General features: G+C 34.4%; 3 protein-coding genes across 5 annotated transcripts; 1 reads left to right on the top strand and 2 right to left on the bottom strand.

The window, feature by feature from the left end:
- Positions 1-598: 598 nt before the first annotated feature.
- On the bottom strand, positions 599-4472 carry LOC133295893 (gamma carbonic anhydrase 1, mitochondrial-like). 3 transcript variants are annotated; one of them, XM_061494787.1, is made up of 5 exons: positions 4331-4472; positions 3058-3201; positions 2627-2770; positions 2391-2542; positions 599-1230 (listed from the first exon to the last, which is right to left on the bottom strand). In XM_061494787.1, the coding sequence occupies exons 1-5, from the start codon at positions 4443-4445 to the stop codon at positions 946-948; spliced, it is 840 nt and encodes a 279-aa protein (XP_061350771.1). In that variant the 5' UTR covers positions 4446-4472; the 3' UTR covers positions 599-945. The 3 variants fall into 3 exon arrangements, with proteins under 3 accessions (XP_061350771.1, XP_061350770.1, XP_061350772.1); XM_061494786.1 differs by having other exon boundaries at positions 2627-2752; XM_061494788.1 differs by lacking the exon at positions 599-1230 and adding an exon at positions 1254-1313 and having other exon boundaries at positions 2627-2752.
- Positions 4473-8638: 4166 nt separating this feature from the next.
- Positions 8639-9149, top strand: LOC133295904 (uncharacterized). The gene is made up of 2 exons (XM_061494811.1): positions 8639-8750; positions 8899-9149. The coding sequence occupies exons 1-2, from the start codon at positions 8639-8641 to the stop codon at positions 9147-9149; spliced, it is 363 nt and encodes a 120-aa protein (XP_061350795.1).
- A 5427-nt stretch (positions 9150-14576) lies between these two features.
- Positions 14577-19109, bottom strand: LOC133295840 (receptor-like cytoplasmic kinase 176). Its single transcript, XM_061494700.1, has 6 exons — positions 19073-19109; positions 18706-19028; positions 16000-16135; positions 15711-15853; positions 15488-15611; positions 14577-15043 (listed from the first exon to the last, which is right to left on the bottom strand). Exons 1-6 carry the CDS (start codon positions 19107-19109, stop codon positions 14577-14579), a joined length of 1230 nt encoding a protein of 409 aa, XP_061350684.1.
- Positions 19110-19651: the final 542 nt, after the last annotated feature.

The raw sequence follows: 19651 nt of genomic DNA, 5'->3' as shown, positions 1-19651 counted from the left end.
AAAATTAGGAAAAAATATAGTAAAAAACTCTTGTAACAACACGATGGGTGATGTCAAAGATGACTTCTCAAATACTATACATGCAACACAGTTGGTTTTGAAAAATGAAGGGAGATAATCACCTCTCCCGGCTCCCATCTTATTCCACCCCTGTAGTTCATCAATTACTCGAATATTAAAGGTGGCTCAAACTCAAAACGTCCAGTTAAATTTAACAAATTCCATATTATTTGATACTTTTAATATAATACTTTACAAGATTTCACGTTTATATTTAACTCTAAGCATCTTTAAACCCTTATGGACTGAAATTGATTTAAAAAAACCCTTCTAATTATACTCAAAGCAATCATTTGTAATTTTAAGATGAACTCTCCAAAGGGATCAATTTATTTATTTTAAATATTTTTCTCACAAAAAATTGCATAACCTACTTTTAATCTTTCTCTGAACTGCATTATTCGAACCTTTCACCGTCTACAGAGGATCTTTATCCTGATCGCAATTGTCAAATTGTCTAGAAACGAAATAGAATGGTAGACTGTAAAAACAAACAACCTAGAATCTTAAGTTAAAAAAGGAAGATGCATGTATCCACACTGAAGACACAAACACAGGCGTCAATGTCCTCATATTACTAATAGTTTCAACGAGAACTTATGAACCAAGTTGGGACGAAAAATATCTTGAACATAAAGAACAAGAAAAATACATGTGAAATCACTTGCATTGGATACCTCAAACACTATCAGCATACACGATCATCCTACAGGGAATTTGCCTTTCCCAAAGTAGAGAATCTGGAAAGTAGCCATAATTCTAGCCTAGAAAATGTCTGGTATTATTGGGAATGAAAATAATCCCTCTTCCATGAATTTGAAAAAAACAAGAATATCCCTTGAAGTCATTTCAGGATTGGAATCGAAGACACTGCTTTTAAATACCTCAAATTTTAGAAGCTTTTTCTGTTTTATCAGGTAAGACATTATCAGGAAGAATAAGCTCTGGTGGGATCTCACGAACAACACCCAGCATAGAGTCATACTCCTCATCTTTACGCGCAAACTTCTTTCGCAGCACCTTCTCAAACTCAATTTCATCATAGGACTTTGAATTTTCAGCTGCGTGGACCTGTGCAAGGTTAGTATAATTGATGGCTGACTGGGAGATGAAAGCTATCTCTTCATCAGTAAGCTTTCTCAGGAACTTTGCTGGATTGCCTGCCCAAACCTGCAAAATATGCAAGTTTGTGCTTACAGATCATGAATGATATACATTTGGTAAGCAATCAAGAAGAGCAGCCTGAGCAAAAACTAGAAACAAAATTAAGGAGTGCTGTCCATCCTATAATAAATATTAACGTGCGAAGACTATCATTTTTTAAAGAAAATATCATACACACATAAGAATGTGAATACTAGAAAATGAAGGGTGCACTTTGGAGATAAAGTGCATCATTAGAGGATCTAAATCCCACATAATACAGTTAATATCATCGGATACAACTAAAATAGCTTCGGTCTAGCACTTGGGAGAGCCATTCCCTAAATTCTAGTTCCAAGGGCATTTAAAGGCTTTCTATGTAATTGACAATAACATGGTGATTTTTGGATACATGTTATAGACTCAAAAACTTTATAAAAGGTTAAACTATATATATTCAAGATAAGAATTATATAAATAGTTTGGATTTTATGAAAAAACCCATAAGGAGGCATATAAACTCATGCAGTTCAAGGGGCACTGCTCAACCAAGAGGCATAGTAATAATCATGACAGAAGTAATAAGTAACAGTTAAGACAAGCGGTCTAGGATTCTGCATTAGGGCCTAGTCGAGAAAGGTGAGGGCTTAGAACCATAGTTATACCCTGCAGTAGAAATTAGGCTTATTGTTGTGCTTGTAGGTGCCATGGGGATAATACTGGTGACACAAAGAGATACCAAGACAGCAGCTTTGAGACAGAACAGGCGTGATCGAAGTTTTGAATAAAGAATAAGGGCTTTATGTTTCAGAAACCTCTTATATACCAAAATATCATAAGGAGGAGAAGGAAAAAAAAAAAGCACACACACACAATTAAAAAGTAACACACAAAAAAAAAAAAAAAAAACTCTTAAAGAATATTTCTACTGCTTATAATATTAAACGTCTTTAATGCCACAATAAAATTATCTAAAATCTATATAAATTTTTAAAAATATTCCATGAAAAATAAGATAAGAATATATAAAATATACACATTATTATAATCGACACCCTTGTCCTAGACTAGGGGTATAATATGATAATGATGATAATGATTCCTTAAAATGGTTAGACCAACATGAACATGAACCTAATTGTCATTAACTTAATGGGTAGCCAGACAACATACACCCACAGTCATACCTCTCCACATGGAATCCTTGTATCCTGTCTCACAAGGGCTCCAGCAGCAACCATGGCATTTTTCTCAACAATGACACCATCAAGTAGTGTTGCACCCATACCAACAAAAGCCTCATTCTCAATAGTACAACCATGTAAAACAGCACTATGACCTGTTCAGTAAAAGACTTGACATAAATTCCCATTTAAGGGTACAACGTAGCATCATTCTTGATCATGGCACAAATACTACTCACCTACAGTAACGTTATCCCCAATAGTCGTAGGCAACACCTTCCCACTTAAATTTGACTTTGCAACATGCACCATGGAGTTATCCTGTATATTAGTTCCACTTCCAACTCTGATGCTGTTGACATCACCTATTAAGAAAGTGATGTTCAAACATGACTAACATGTATATCATTATCAACAACACACAGGCTCAGCAAAAAGTTTCACATTCAATTTACGTTAGAAAAGAGAAATGCAACTTCCTATGAAAAATATGTTTTGAAATAGAAGAAAGCTGCTGTACTGGACAACTTTGTTGTCTTTGTTTGACAACTAGTGTAACCCAAATAGAGATAAAATATTACAACCATTCCATAAATACATCTCATTAGTTGCAGAAGCATCAAATCATTCAAATGTTGTCACATCTAATTGATCGAGTGAGATAGCTTACCTCTCAAGACACATCCATACCAAATTGATGATCCTCTTCCAACTTGAACGTCTCCAATGATGGAGGAACTTGGTGCAACAAACACATCCTTATCAACAACAGGAGCCTTATCAAATATGTTCATCAGAGTTCGATGCCTAGACACTAAACACAAGAAGGAAGAAGATTACTTGATATATTTCATGGCAGAATGGCAAAGCAGTAAATATAGCACATTAACTTTCTTTCTTCTGTTTAATTTTATTTATTTATTTATTTATTTATTTTTGCAAATTAAATTGTAAAGTATTCATAACACTAAAAAATGAGAACAAGGAGATGAATTATAGATAATAAAAAGTTGCAGCAAGATAATCAACAAACATCAATATCACCTTCATCCTAAACTAGTCAGGATTGACAGTCAGTGAACCCATATAAAAGCAAGAATAGATTAAGAAAAAATAAATAATAAATATATAAAATAAAAAAACAGAGAAAAAATATTACTCCTCTACAATATTCATAGTTTTCCTCCAATTCCGTCCTAAGACAAACAGTATGGCAATCTATTTTTCACTTCATTAAGTCTTGTTTTAATACTTTCTCCCAAGCAACATAATCCACAAAAAATGCAATAATTGCTAGTGACATACTATTTCATTTTTGAAATGCTTCAACCAAGACTATCTTTCAAAAGAGAACCCAAATCAATCTCTACCAAGAAGGAATCATATGCTTACTGCTTCACTGAATCTAAGCATTATGGTTGGCGACTAAACAATTTAGCGTGGAAAATAAATAACAGAACCCTCCCATGAGCATTCATCATGGACTGTAATGTGTTTAAATGATTTTCCCTAGGAGCTTCCAATGCAGTGTTAAACTATAGTACATCTCCAGAGTCTCAACAAGTTTTAAAACTTGTAATCGGTATAGATTTCCCAGAAATATCTTAATAGAAATCAATATCTCTATTTTTATTTTATTTTTCCAACCTCAATAAAGTTATTAATGTATATTAAAAAGTACAAGACGTATTTAGTCATTCAGTCAAGCTCTTTTTTAATCGATTTCCCATAATTGAGTGTTTTTTTTTGGTTCGCTAACAATCCTACTAAACTGCACTCGAAGTGACTATATGTCATTGTCTTTCCTGAAGATTATAAAATATACTAAGCATTTGCAAAGTCTGGGCCATTCAGAATGAAATTATATCATCAATCTAAGGTGTGATTTACACAAAATGAAAGCAAAAAAAAAAAAATCTAAAGGGAAAAGGAAAGAGACTAACGCTGCTCTTGGATGTAGTAGCCACCCTGAAGGCGTAAACCAAGGCGATCAATGGCTTGACCAGTCTCTCGAATCCAGAACCCAACGCTGTATATCGCTCTCCCCAGGGTTCCCATTTCCCCCAATCAAATGCTAAACACTAAACACTAAACAGTAAACACTAAGCCATATACAAGGTTGAATATGAATATCCCTTTTCACGGAGAGGGCAAATTGGGAATTCCAATTTAAATGTTTACCCAATCACTTTCAAGCAAACAAATGGGCCTGACCCGAGATTAACTGAACTGGGCAGGCCTGCTAGCCGCACAAAAACGGTGCGTTAAAATCTATTGAATTTATGTAAAGCAGGTTGTGCGGGTTTGAATTTATGTAGTATCTATGAAAGACGGACCTAATTGATTAGCATTTGTCCATAGCAGTAGCGCACCCTATTGTATCCTTATTATCCATGTCTGTTTTCTTAAAAAAAATTCTTGGAGTATTGAACTTTGATTTCCTTGATTGGAACAAAATTTCTGTTATGGTTTCTTTTGTAATCTTGTTCTATATAAACAATTTACACTATAACCTTCCGGGGGAGCCTAATTATTAATTGTTATCAAGAATCAGACTTGGCTTAAATCAAAGCTCTCATATCGACTATGAGTGTTGTTAGGAGTGAACACCAACTAAGGTATAAGGTAAGTGTTTGGGATATGCTAACGATGGATGTGATCTGGTGTAGATGACGGATAAGCCAAAACGAATGTATTTGCTCTGTATGAATGAATGTGTGAGTGTGATGTTATGATGTATCTAAAGTCCCCTCGTTTGGTATTGTACTATTATTCCTGTGTTTATATAGCCTTCCAGTATGGTAATTAAGGTGATCATGATTTGATGCATAGTTAGGAATGATCATGGGTTGGTGCGCTGTTAGGGATGATCGTGGATATTGCAGAGCGGCAAAGGATACTAGGTTTAAACCCACGATTCGGTCTCATCACCTATGATGCTAGTCGGATGTATAATTCGGAGAGGAGAATTTGGGCCTCAAAACGGGTTTAGCCTTTGGGCTTTATCCCATTGGACCTAACCGGGTATTAACCCGGAACATATATATTGTGGCGGAATATGGCACCTAGCCACCTATAATATAGCAAATAAAGAATGTCAAGTCAAAGGTTGCGAAAGTGTCTATTGAGGGGGTGGCCCGCTGGGAGATTGACAAGTCAATATGAGTGGTGTTTCTTTAATACATTTTTTGTGACGTCTAATCGATCAAAACATTTTATTTTTAAACTTCAAAAATTTTCTGTAATTTTTTTTTAGAATTACTTACTCCTTCTTTAAAATTTTGAATTATTTATATCTTTATTTAAAATTTCTTTATCACTTATTCCTTAACTTAATTTTATATCCAAAAATAAAGTTAACCAAGTTAATTTCAAAAAAATACCTTAACTACCCTTAAAATAAAACAACGGAACCCTTGATGTCCCGTGGCTACTACTCGAATTGCCTTGTCTTCATCTCTTGCACGGTAGCCTGTAGCCTTCTTCTTTATCACTATAGAGGAAGAAAGAGAATGCAAAATACAGCGCCACACAACTTCGAAATAGGAGGAGGAGAAAAATTTGTAAACGTTGTTGTGTTGGATTTTGTAAATCTGGATGCATATTTCTTTGTCTGAAACTTGTGATTCTGTGATTTCTGTTCTTTGTGTTTATGTTTTTTATGACTTTTTTGTCTTCTTTCTCTCCAAACACCAACTCTCGCACAACATAACCCACCCTTTATGATGAACTAGATCCTTTTCGTGTTCTTTTTCGTGGTCAACGCTTATTTTGGATTTTGAGTATTTTTGTGTGTGTGTATATGTTGAATCAATGATTATTTTTAAGTTAGAATTTTTCGAAGTTACTCTTGTTAGATTATTATTTTTTGGTATATTTTATTTGTGTCATTTTTTTTGTGATTTTTTCGTGGTGCTCTTTGATGGAGACAGTGATTTCTTCTTTGTTTTTTTTTTGTTTAAAGGGTAGTTTTGATATATATTTTTAAAATTTAACTCTATTAACTTTAGATTTTGATGAAAAATCTAAATTCGGATAAGTGATAAAAAAACTTTAAGTATGAGTATAAATAATTAAAATTTTCAAAAAAGAGATGTGATTCTGAGAAAATTTACACGGGGTGGGGGGCGGGGATTTTTGAACTTTTTCTTTTTTTTTCTTTTTAACTGTAAGATTGGTTTGTTTTAAGTTATACTATTGGTTTCAGTTCACTTTTAATTCGAGGTATTCCATCACAAAGGCTTTCCGTGTTGCCTTCCTGATGACGTTTATATTTGTGCTTGTTGCCCCCTCTGGCCATGCTTCTCTGCTATTGGGTTGTTCTCTTCATTCTCATAATGAAGCCTCAAATTATGCACATGATCGAGTACAAATACCTTCCATTCAGCGCTGGAAAAATATCTTTAGTATTTCATAATATATAAAATTCAGTACATCTTTATCAAATTAGAAAAAAATTAATATAATTGACTTTCCCATTTTACCCATTTATTTGTGGTTATTTTCCTATAAGTCTCATCTTTTTCTATTTTTAGTAAAGAAATACAGGCAAAAAAATTAATTTATTATTTTTTTAATAAAAAATTACGAATAAGTAGTCGTTTTGAAATTAATTACGAAAATATAACAGTTAAACACGCTCCATAAGGGCGTGACCGGTTGGAGAGAGACACGCCCAATGTTGGGCGTGACCGAGGAGAGAGACACGCCCAATGTTGGGCGTGTTTCACCAGGTGCTGCCACGTGGCACAAAAGCCAACAGTTTGACCGTGAAACTTTGGAAGTCCATAACTTTTGACTCGGGTATCCGAATTAGGTAATTTTTTTTTGAATCCACATAACTTTTCGATATCTACGTAATGACACCTCATTTGGCATATTTTGTCTCTCACAAAAAAAAATTGAATTTACATTAATGATACCATAAGAACGTTTAAACAAAAATTAATGGACAGAAAACCACTATTATGATTAGAAACATTCATAATAAAGATCCTTATGATTATGGTAAGTTATGATAAGGTTAATTATGTATGTTATTGAGATATATATTAAAATTTTGAATGAAGAATTTTATGAAATTTATAATTAATAAAAGTTAACATTTGTCGATGACAGAATATCGAATAATTTATATTAAAAAGTTAGGTGTCATTACGTAGATCTCGAAAAGTTATGTGGAATAAAAAAAAATTACCTAATTCGGATACCCGAGTCAAAAGTTATGGACTTCCAAAGTTTTACAGTCAAATTATTGACTTTTGTGACACGTGGCAGCACCTGGTGAAACACGCCCAACATTGGGCGTGTCTCTCTCCTCGGTCACGCCCAACATTGGGCGTGTCTCTCTCCAACTTGGTCACGCCCTATGTGGGCGTGAGTCACGCTTAGGTCACGCCCAACATTGGGCGTGTCTCTCTCCAACCGGTCACGCCCCTATGAGGCGTGTTTGACTGTTATATTTTCGTAATTAATTTCAAAACGACTACTTATTCGTAATTTTTTATTAAAAAAGCAATAAATTAATTTTTTTTTGCCAAGAAATACATACTTTCGTAGTGCCCAAATACACTCCAACAGATAAGAGCTTGGGAATTTCTTGGCAGCATTATTGGCCTTGATCTGTTATCTAGATTAAAATGTATCAATTACTTAATTTTTGGCAATTATTTATTCTCAATTACAAAATTTCTGTGTTCTCTAGTTCTCTAGTTAGGTAATGGGTAGAACAAGTCTATTTCCTTGTAAATGAAAATTTGATGATTATAAAAATATTGCAGCAAAATTTAGAAGTTGGAAAGTAAACAGCAATAAGAGGGGGTGGGGTCATAATGTATGGTCATAGCTCGGCATTGGTAGAATACTAGAATCAGCGCCAATTGCATGAAGCCACGGCAGATTCTGACTTAGAATAAAAAGCCAGCCAGATTCATGCCAATAACAACCATCCAACAACCGAGAAACCAAATCCCTTGTTTAGTTGTTAAAACTTGACTCTAGTTTATATAATAATCAAAAATCCATCAAATTGATTAGCAGTTTCTATTATTATTCATTTTATTCTATATTCTGATAGCAATTATGTTTAAACATGGCCAGCTAATAATATCTTGAAGCCAAAAAAAAAAAAAAAAAACATCGTCTTCCACGCCCGTCCTCCTTTTCTCCCTGCCCCTGACACGCAAAAAAAAAGTCTTGTCGTGTAAACCTTAAGAGGTGCATGAAAATTGCTCTAGTTTTCTCACCAAATAATGACTGAAAGAACTCTAGTCCCAATATTTGTCTTCTGGGCTTTCCTTACAATAATCACACCAACACTTATTCTCTTGTCAGAGAATTCAAAGGCCGACCCCGATTTAAACGGTAAAGATCTTTAAAGGAACTGCTAATTCTCCTTATTCCTCAGAAATGATATAAATAAGTTTTTGCTTCTTTGGCAACTTGTTACTTTTTATCTTCTAGACATGTAACTTTCTTATCTTCAATCTTCTTACCCAACTTTAATTTGTAGGGAACATAACCGAGGGAATGAAGGTCAGAAGAATGATAAGGACACCACCAGCGCCAACCAAGTCTGTGGTTGCTGAAGAGGAACTTGCCTCAGCACCAGCACCAGTACCAGTACCATTACCATTACCAACTCCTACAGGGTCATCACACACACATCATAATCTTACTCATATAAGCAATAGGACCGATGATGGGATTACGCTCTCCTTTCCTGAAATACTCCTCCAAGTAAAAAAAACAAATGTCAGATAGAAAAGTACTTGATGACAATGTTCGCTGGCGTTGGATCTCAGAATGTTATGTCCTTATAGAAGAACAATGTAAGTTGTTGAGAACAGAATTAATTCATTAAATTGTTAATATGTCTTGTATGTTTATACCATGGGTCTGAGTTTATATAAATTGGTTGGTGTGGGTTGTTTAGCAAAATATATTTCTTCCATTGTTTGGGTAAAATCAAGAGATCGAGAAAGAATCAAACAACAAATGCTGCAACATAACTATTGATGGTTATGAGGTCTTTCTTTTTCTTTATGAAAACAAAGAATTGCAGAAAGTGTCTCTTCAACAAATTCTGCAACTACTGTTCTTGCACTGATTAATGTTGTATAATCATTGAAAAAATTTATTATCCATTTTCTGACTCAAATGTTTTGTACTTATTCACAATTAAGCACAACATGAAATGGTTCGCTCGCAGGTTTGACTCTTCCTCCCCGGCAAAAAATAAAATAAAAATTACATATTTGTTAAATTGCCAGTGTAATAATAGTTAAGCTTACGTGTCCATTGATGACACATTCGCTTTCTGATTAAGCATCCATGTTATGATTCTTGATAATTTGAAAGAGACAATAATATCAGTTATGTTATTAACACAACAGTCATTATAACATTTGCCTTAAAAGGTCTAAAAACCTGTCTGCTAGGCGTGGAGTTATTTATGATAGTTTCCGCATTTTGAGGTTCTTCTCTGAGTAATTGGGCTGTGTCTAACGCAAATGCCAATTCACGCTCTGGATGATTTGTAAAGGGTTTCAGTTCCACTCAGTTGAATGACTCAGTGAGGCAGATGCTCTTAAAAACAAAAAATAAAAAATTCCAGTGAGACTTTAATGATCAATCAACCGTTTGCAAACAAAATAATTGTGTGGAAATATCATAGGATCACACAATCTGGTTTTTTTGACCCTTTTACCCTTCATTAATTAATTAATAACTATTTTGCCTCTCATTCAAAACTATCTACCAATTTGCCCCTCTTTAATCGATTAACTTGAATATTTAATCGATTAAATGGTCAAAACTGACAAAAATGGTTGACTTGAAGATTTAATCGATTAAATTTTCAACTTAATCGATTAAATTTCCAAAATATATCTCCAAAAATGGTTCCCTTCATTCGACGCCACCGCCACTTAAATCAAAAGGGTTCGATCCCACCATCGTTGTTGCCAACTCTTACCTCATATCGCGATTTTGTTTGTTGCCATAGATTGTCTTACCCACATGGTTATTCGGATTTTCCCAACGCCAGAGCCTCTCACTCTCTCAACTTTGTCTCTGGCTGTCTCGTCTTGTTTGGTGGTGGCTGAAGGAGGTTAGTTTCTCTTTCCATCTTCTTTTCTTTGTTTCAAATGGCTTTTGGTTTCCAACATGCGGTTATTATCAATATTAAATATCATCTTATGTGTTTTTGTTTGTCCCTTAATTTTGATGGAATGGTGGATGATTTTCTTCAGTCTGCGGAACCTTTTGGACTCAGGTTTAATGGGGAGCTCTTTCTTGTGGAGCTTGTGCTTTAGCTCTAAAGGACTAAGGAGGCAATAGATCTCATGTGCTCTTTCTTGAGACCATTTTGTGCTGTATCTTATAATTAGTTTCCATTTCTGGAGATTTAATCAATTAAGTTTGAAGATTTAATCGATTAAATTTTCAAGTCAATCATTTTTGTCAATTTTGACCATTTAATCGATTAAATCTTCAAATTAATCGATTAAAGAGGAACAGATTGGTAGGTAGTTTTGAATGAGAGGCAAAATGGTTATTAATTAATTAATAAAGGATAAAATGGTCAAAAACTCCAGACAATCTGCTCAACTTTGCCTTTTTTCTTTTGTACACTTCAAAGTAGAAAGTTATGAATCAGCTCACCATAAAACTTTGTGCCTGTTTATATCTTTCAAAGTTAACTACCATCCTTTCATAAAAAAACAAAAATATAAAAAGGCAACCCGAGGACTGGTCCTACTTCTATATTTCCATGTCTGTCTTTCATTTATTTTTTGGTACATATTTATATCTTTCATTTCAAGTTTCATTTCCACACTTCCTATTGAAATGTTATTTATTATTTTATTATTTTTCGAATGTGTCACTTATTCACTCAATGACATCGTTTACAAATTTAATTATATTTATCAATATTTTGTTTTATTATAACATTTTTTTGGAGCAAATAGACTATTTTATTTTAGGAAAATTTGTTTCTCCTACAAACGGAGATAAAATTCTCTCTAACAACTCTAAAATGACGACTTTGTGAGATTTAAAAAAAGAAGAAGGTATTTTAAACAAATGAAAAATAAATAAAGAAATGAAAACAAGAAAAATAATCAATACCTTCTTTCATATAATGTATAATTATTGTGCAACCTTTCTACCTATTATGAACATTACACGTAACTATTTTGTATTTTATAAAACCAATGATACAACTAACCTCAAAATACAATAAAGTGTAACAAAATCAAGAATTAAGTAGTTATCTCGTGGATATTTTTCGATCAAATGTCATTCGTAACTTTATTCCACGGTATGTATATTACAAAAATTAGAATAATTAACACATTCGTCTGGTGCCAAATCCCTGAATCGAAGAATAATTAACACATTCGTACCTGAATGCATTATTATTGTTTTCTCAAAATATAAGGCTTGATAAAAAGTAAACATGAATATCATTTAATCACAAAAACATTCATAATTAAGTTGGTTTTTAATATAACAAATTTATTATGCTTCATAATGTTTTGGATTCAATTATTGTACCTTAAGAGACTTGCGTATAATTTTCATGATGGTTGTATATACATTTTGGCACAGATAGCTTATGTAATGTGCGTAAACTATAGTTAATGAAAAACGAAAAAATAAAAAACATAAGGAAAAAATGAATAATAATAATATTAATAATAATAACAATAATTATAATTATGAAGTTTTTTGTGTGTGTGTGGGGAAAGAAGGTATTTTCTTTGGGCAGCCAACGAAGAGGGGGGAAAAAGCCCATGATGGAAAGAAAACGTGAGGAATCTGGTTTATGTGCATGTCGGATGGGCTTGTTTTGGTGTGGAAATAACGACAGAGGAGAAAAATAGACCAAGAGCAAAACGCCAATGAGATTGGGTTACGTAGAAAGGTTAAGTAGGAACGAGGTGTCCGTTGTAGCAAGGAAACTTAGGTTTACGTTACATTCATATAAACATAAAATGTGCTCCCTATAAACACAAAATGTGCTTCTGTATACGATGGTAATTGTGCTTCCATATATGATTCTTAATTGGCAATGTTATTAAACCCAATCTGATCAGGGTATTTGGTCATTGGTGAGATTGAGAAATTAATTTCCAAGTCCTTTTCTCTCTCTTTTTTCTTCCTCTCTCCTCTCTCCTCCCTTTTCTTTTTGTACAGCCCACATGAGCCGGGACTGCTACATATTTGGTTTGGTTCATGTATATATATTATTAGAAATTGGTTTGGAAGGGCTTTGTTGTTTGTAACATCTCAGGCGCTGACGAGGGCGGGGAGTGATCGCTGGTGCGCAAGGGCACGGACAAGGAGCGGCTCCTGGCAGGCTTCTAGGGACGGGGGTACATGAATGAATCGAATCAACACCCGAAAGAGAGGGATTCCAGAGACTGTGCTGGTATGGGACGGTACAGTTGGGAATGGCTTATAAGAATTAATTGGTACTACTTATACTAACAAGATGCATCTACTTTTTGGTAGCCCGGATTGGAAGAACTCCACAGTTAAGCGTGCTTGACTTGGAGCAATTCAGGGATGGGTGACTTCCTGGGAAGTTTTCCCGGGAAGTGTGCGAGTGAGGACAAAGCACGCTGAAAAGTCTCGTGTTAGTGTGTGGGGACAGTCGTTGATCCTTGCAAGTTGTCAGGTGTTACATTGTTAGACTGGTTTGGGCCCAATGGGCTATACAAATTTTGGATTGAAGTCAAGCTTGGCACAAGAGAGTTAGTTATATGGATAAAACAGAAACCAATTGGAAAAAAACAACTTCATAATCAAGAGATATTGGTCTAGTGCTTCCGAGTTTGACCTGTACAGAGGGTAGTGGGTTTCATTCTAGAGAGTCGCAATTCCTAGGATGGTGGGGAGGCTCAAACCTAAAATGAAATTAGTAAGGTTCTTAGGACTTCGAACACCGATTGGTATGTAAAAAAACAACTTCATGAAGCCTAAGCTAGTGATAAAAATGATTTGAAATCAGATCATGGCTAGACATTAAAGGATGTTGTTGATGCAAAACATGCATCCAAGAAAGTCAAAGAGGTGCAGACTCCATCTGCAGAATCAAAGAGGCAGTACGGTTGTTTGAGATGGATTAGGAACACTTTCTGATACTGAAAATATCAAAGAAGGTTTCCCAAAAAAAAAAGATCAAAGAAAAAGTGGTATGTAATATATACTAATAGACTTGATGATATTTTTCTCTGTTTTGAACTTTAGGTATCACTATAAAACAAGCACAAAAACTTGGATTAATGGTATCAATGATTTAGTGGTCAATCTTTTCTCAAATCTACACCATGGTTTAGTAATTATTGAGTTGTTAAGAAGGATTTTACTGATAGTAATGTCAAGAACCTCACTCTATGGAAAATATATATGTCTACAATTTGATCGGGAACATGTGTTTTCAAGGTTGGAATATCTGAAGTATTGCAATTACAAACAAGTTGAAAAACTTGTATTTGGAGCTAGACAAATTGTTTCTTTTTTGGAAAATAAAGGTGGACAAATTTTCTTTTCCAAACAATTCATGTAGGGGGAAAGTTCAAATAAAACAGAAGATGTTGATAACCTTCTAAGAACAGAAGCCAAAATATATACTCTTGATCAAATCCTTTCAAATAGCTTTATTTAATTTTGACTCTTATTTCTTCATTATTTCATCAATTACCCAACTAATCTGGTTTGACTGAGATTGAGGGTGGAAACAGACACCTGATTCAACTTCCCTAGATGCTTATCACCATAGATAATTGTGATAGACTCGCTAAAAAAAATTCAAAGAATCAGAAGTGGCCAATAGAAAGGCTATTAGCAATGCTACTAGAAAAGTTTTGGACCACAATTTGCAATTACTTTTTCATATACTAAAAGCAAGATGAAAAAGTAGAGCATCATCCACATAGGCAATATTGCAGTTGTATATGTATACATTGTTCAAAAGCAATGAACACCTTAAGGATCCATATTAGACTCTCATGACTAGCAATCAGGATCACAAGAAGAAAATAATTTCTAGTGTAGCTAAAAATACCAAGATATAAATAACAAAAACTATACATAGCTAACATAATTATGGTTCAAGCCAAACCTATATCTCTGAACTTTTTACGTTCTTCCTACAACTAGCCACATCACAAAACTCTCTCAAGTTTGAAGGAGAGAAGCAGAAGGCCTAGGATAAGCAGAAGCCTTTCTGGGAGCATCTGCACTACCTTTGTCAGCTATAGGGCGGACATTGGGATGGCCGAGTACAGAACTGCTTTCGCGATGCTCTTTCTGAACACCATTTCTTGTCTGCATGTCCTTTGATTCCTGAAGCAGCTCCAATGCTCTGACCACTTCATCCATATTTGGCCTGCTTTTAGGTTCTGCAGCAAGACATTGCAAAGCAAGTGTGGCTGCTGCTTGAGCTCGAGTATGGGAATATTGTCCCTCAAGACGCGGATCCATTACTCGAAAAACTCGGCATTTGTTAGATAGGTAAGGTTTGGCCCATTCAACTAGGTTATGTTCTCCAGGTTGTTGGTTCTTGTCTATAGCTCGTCTTCCTGATATTATTTTGAGAAGAACTACTCCGAAACTATATACATCACTCTTTGCAGTGAGATGACCTAGCAAAACAAAAAAAATTCCAGTTATGAAAATATAACAGGCATCACTTCCTTGTTTGCATATTAATATGTAAAACTAAAAGCTGCTGAAACCCAGTAAATTCACAAATCATGAGAGACGGAAACAATCTCTATCAATGATAATTGAAACAGAATATTTTAAGATATAAGGATTGCCGGATTGTGCAAATGTATCCAAAGAAAAGTGATAATGTGGCGAAGCTTGGTATTATACATGAAAGGATGATTAAAACCCTACTGATAGAATAATGTGTAAACATCACTTTAGAAAATTTGAGTACTAGACAAAGAAAATGACCATAAAAAATTATGTGATAATATAGTCTATCAACCAAAACAACATACTTAATGAGAGGCAAAACCGGTGCAAGAAACCCCAAAAACTAATTAGGAATACAATTTGACATACACCAGAGATAATACCTGTTACAAGATACTCTGGTGCCACGTATCCACGGGTTCCGATGACCCTAGTAGAGACATGGCTTTTATCACCAGTTGGCCCATCTCTGGCCAACCCAAAATCAGAGAGTTTGGCCTTATAGTTCTGCAAAGCACCATGGGATGAAGCATTTTAGTAATCAAGTAATAAATCCATCATATTCAACCATAACAGGACATGCTCAAGTTGCAATTATGTACATACAGTATCAAGTAGGATATTTGAAGTTTTAAAGTCACGGTATATGACTTTAGGTTCTGTACTATGGAGAAAAACAAGACATCTTGCAGCCTTAAGGGCTATTTTCAATCGTAAACTCCAAGAGAAATGGCTGATAATAAGAACCTCTTGTATTAATGATGATTTCAGGCAACATTAGTATTAGAACTTACAATTGAACTTTAAATTATTACAAAAAATAATAATAAAAAAACTCTTTTAATGGGAACAAAAAGGAACAAAGAATTATTCGACTAAAATAGAAGGTAGTAACTTCTGAACAGATGATTCTCCATGCTGCCCTTAGGCATAAATTCATAAACCAGAAGCCGATGCTCATCCTCGAAGTAGTATCCTATTAACTTGACAAGATTAGAATGCTGCAGTTGCCCAAGATAGTTGATTTCAGCCTGTGAGTCAAACAATACAAAACAAGAAGAACATCAATCAATTTTAGAAAATGATTGAACTTTAGTGTCATAGTCAAGTCCTTCCAAAGTGAGCTATTGAAGTTACAGGAATTGGCCAACAATGCCAATAAGATCAAATGAGAACAAACATACAGTTCCACAGAGAATCCCCCAAACGGGATCATACCGGGAAAATGAAAGAGTATCCAAAAAAAGCTAGTAGTTGCCTAGAATTTTGTTAATATACAATGAAATAAAGTTTGAAGCCAGAATAATATGCATTAGAGAGGAAACTTGTAATCACTCAATTTTGTCCTCCCACAATAAAATAAAATAAAAAATAATATATAAAAATAAAAAAAATAAACACAGGTTCTTTGCCTTACACGTGAAGTCTGACCACACCCATCACTCATTATTGTTTTTTTTATCATTTCACTTGCTCCCTATGTCTGGGAACATAATTGTTGGATTATTTTGGAGAAAAGAAAAGCTGAGGGTACTATAGAAAGCAGAGTTTGGGGCGGTGGAGGCATGGCGGTAGGATAAAGCAGTAAGGGCCGCACTGTTAAATCAAAAAGCTTGCATGATTTGAATAAGGCAGAGAGGTAGGAAACCCACATGCGAAGAAAGCTCTTGGAATCGCTCTCTATAAATACCAAGGATATACATACAGATCAGGGGAGGAGAGAGACAGAACTCAGGGAGAAAAAAAAATAAGAAACTCAGAAATGCAAATCATAGGAGATAAACTTTGAGGATAGTTTCTAGGAGGAACGAAGAGCCTATAACCTCAAAGCAAACTAGAAAAATCGTCTCTGTCAAACCAGCCATCGCAAGTTCCGCCTGCACTGTGTGAACTACTGCACCAATACATCGCTGCCGCTGCTGTATCATGAGGTCCGCCATATTTTGCACTCCAGCCAAACCCACTGGTTACCGCTTTTTAAATACTTCTACTGTTATTTGTTTAATTATTTATCTTACTTTTTTCCATCTACATGTAACGTGTTTCCATGTGAGGGAATTGGTTTCACTGTGCAAGCTCTTGCTAAGTTAGATATTTTGAATAAAATAATTAAAGCAAGAAAAAAAGCGGATATGGTAAAAAGACATCCTCACCACGTTACAAATAGCCCAATCAGCCTTCCTTTAACCATCATCTTTAAGTTATCATGCTTGGATGGAACCATATAATGATAAATCAAATAAATAAAAAAATACTAAAGAGATTCATGAAAAAATGTTTCATTGCATGCGCTAAAAAAGGCTAGAAGATAGACAAACTTCACCCATTTTATTATGCCGTGAGAAAACAAAAAATTAAGCCTAGTTCCTTTTCTTTTAGTTTACTTTATTACTGTTCTTGTTTTCCTTCGTAAACTACTATACACTTTGTGGACCTTAGGCTGAATTTACAATTAGAGTTTGTTGTCGGTAGCATTAGGTTCCAATTTGAAAAATAATAATAATTATAATGAAAGTAAAAATTGAACTGTCAGTGATTGATGTTATACTTTTTGTTTGTGTAGAATTTTGTGTGTCTAGTCTACATGATTAACAACTTTCTTATCATTATTTTCATTTGTTAAATATATATATATTGATTTAAAAATAATTCATAAATTATAAAAATAGGGGTTAGCTAAGATGTGACATCTTGCTAATTCTGTATATTTTTTAGGATCATTTCGACTGTGACAGTCCGATGATTTTAGAAATAATAAATAAATAAACAAACAATCATCATTTTTTATTTAAAATTATTGATTTTAGGTTAATCTGAAACACAAAGAATAAAAAATTAGTTCGATATCAATTGAAATGGGAGTCAGCTGAGCCTTGACGGCTTGTTAACCCCACACATTTTGTTTTGACTCATTTTTGCCGCGACGGCTTGGTGATTCAAAATTAAATCAAATTCATTCTAAAATTTACGATAACAAAAAATAATAATATAAATATTATTATTCTTTTAAAAAGAAAGGATTAGCTGAGTTGAGACAGCTTGTTAATCCTACAATTATCATTGCGGATTATTTTAGCTGCGACAGTTTGATATTCCGAAACCATCAAATCCAAAACTTTCAAAATTATTTTCTTTAAAACTACTTTCAAAACTAAAATCAATCAACACACAAATATTTTCTACAGAACGACGTAGCTTTGAGTTCCCTATTGTACCGAGGGATACGTGGGAGCGGGACTCTTCCTGTCAAGCACAAAAATAAAATTTCAAAATTAGTTTTCTTTTCCAACGATCAATTTTATTTATTTAGGATGAAATAAATATTTAAAATATTATCAATAATTTGCACAGTTAATATAAGGTAACCGTTTTTTAACGGACGGTGTAGGGTGCTAATACCTTCCCTACTCGTAATCTACTCCCGAATCCATTTCTGCTGTCAAAGACCATTTGTCTTAAATAAAAGGTTTTTCCAATGTTTTTCCTAAATAAACCTTGGTGGCGACTTCATTGTTTTAATCATTCAATATTCTCTCGTCGTCACGTCGCGATACGGTTGCGACAAAACTGAAGGAGTATCCAGAGAAGAATTGATACTGACCAACCATTCTTTGTGACCCTGGAAGTCCTCTTGGTTAAGCCTCTTTACAGCAACAATCATGTCGATTCCTGGTTTGGTAGCGGCAAGTGAATGCTCATCAATCCAGCCCTTAAAAACATAACCAAATCCACCCTCCCCTAAGACACTATCTGGGCGAAATATTCTTGTGGCTGCTCTTAGTTCACTGTAGCTGAAGCTTTTCAAATTGGAAGATTGCAAGATCTCACCCTCACTTCTAGAAATGACAGATATGAAGGCTGATGAGTTACTGCTATTTGAGATGATGTCATGGCCACTCCTGCTTACACTTCTAGAAGTGAACCCTACATCAATGCCAAGAAAATCAACTTAAGAAGGACTCACTCACCATCATTGGCCTTATAATAAACAAAGTCATCACTCATAATACCAAATTTACATGGACTTCCACAACCCCAGAATTATCCTTATCTTGTCTTAACAAGAATTTCTCTCGGACTCAGATTACAGTTTGGAGGAATTATCTTACAGAAAACATTACCTCTGATCAGTTCGGAATGGGGTTAAAAACGAAGGTGAAAACTTCAATGATTTGTTTTAGGGAATTATTATTCTTATGTTGTAGGTGATAGATATCTTATGTCATAGACTCAACATATGTAGGCCCCATTGATTTAAAAGAAAAAAGAAAAAAGACAAGCACGGATATCGAAGGATCAGTAGAAAAAATTCTCTATCTTATGCTGCATGAGATTAACTTAACCCTTTGTTTTATTACTAAAATTATATTTAAAACTCATCCAAAGACTTTTCACCCCCATTTTTTACTCCCATACCAAACTGACCCTGAGTGGGAATTTCAAGGGGATAGAAAAACTACAATTAGGACCAAATCTAGAGTCTAACAATCCAATGGGAACTCGAAAAGCTTGATCTCCGGTCTTGCTGGCTCACCGGTCCGATTCCT

The sequence above is a fragment of the Gastrolobium bilobum genome, unplaced genomic scaffold (assembly GCF_033153095.1).
Source record: "Gastrolobium bilobum isolate Gb01-03AN ecotype WA unplaced genomic scaffold, APGP_CSIRO_Gbil_v1 utg2195, whole genome shotgun sequence".
NCBI classification, from domain to species: Eukaryota; Viridiplantae; Streptophyta; class Magnoliopsida; order Fabales; family Fabaceae; genus Gastrolobium; species Gastrolobium bilobum.
This window is presented reverse-complemented; position numbering and strand designations above follow the sequence as displayed.

Excerpts from the sequence above, each read along its gene's own strand:
- LOC133295904 (XM_061494811.1), top strand. The coding sequence starts at position 8,639 with ATGACTGAAAGAACTCTAGTCCCAATATTTGTCTTCTGGGCTTTCCTT. Across the intron at positions 8,751-8,898 it reads GGCCGACCCCGATTTAAACG|GGAACATAACCGAGGGAATG; the intron begins GTAAAGATCTTT and ends TTTAATTTGTAG.
- LOC133295840 (XM_061494700.1), bottom strand. The coding sequence starts at position 19,109 with ATGAGTGATGACTTTGTTTATTATAAGGCCAATGATG. Across the intron at positions 19,029-19,072 it reads TTATTATAAGGCCAATGATG|GGTTCACTTCTAGAAGTGTA; the intron begins GTGAGTGAGTCC and ends GCATTGATGTAG. Across the intron at positions 15,612-15,710 it reads CAAATATCCTACTTGATACT|AACTATAAGGCCAAACTCTC; the intron begins GTATGTACATAA and ends GGTGCTTTGCAG.
- LOC133295893 (XM_061494787.1), bottom strand. The coding sequence starts at position 4,445 with ATGGGAACCCTGGGGAGAGCGATATACAGCGTTGGGTTCTGGATTCGA. Across the intron at positions 2,543-2,626 it reads TGGGGATAACGTTACTGTAG|GTCATAGTGCTGTTTTACAT; the intron begins GTGAGTAGTATT and ends TTTACTGAACAG. Across the intron at positions 1,231-2,390 it reads CAAGGATTCCATGTGGAGAG|GTTTGGGCAGGCAATCCAGC; the intron begins GTATGACTGTGG and ends CATATTTTGCAG.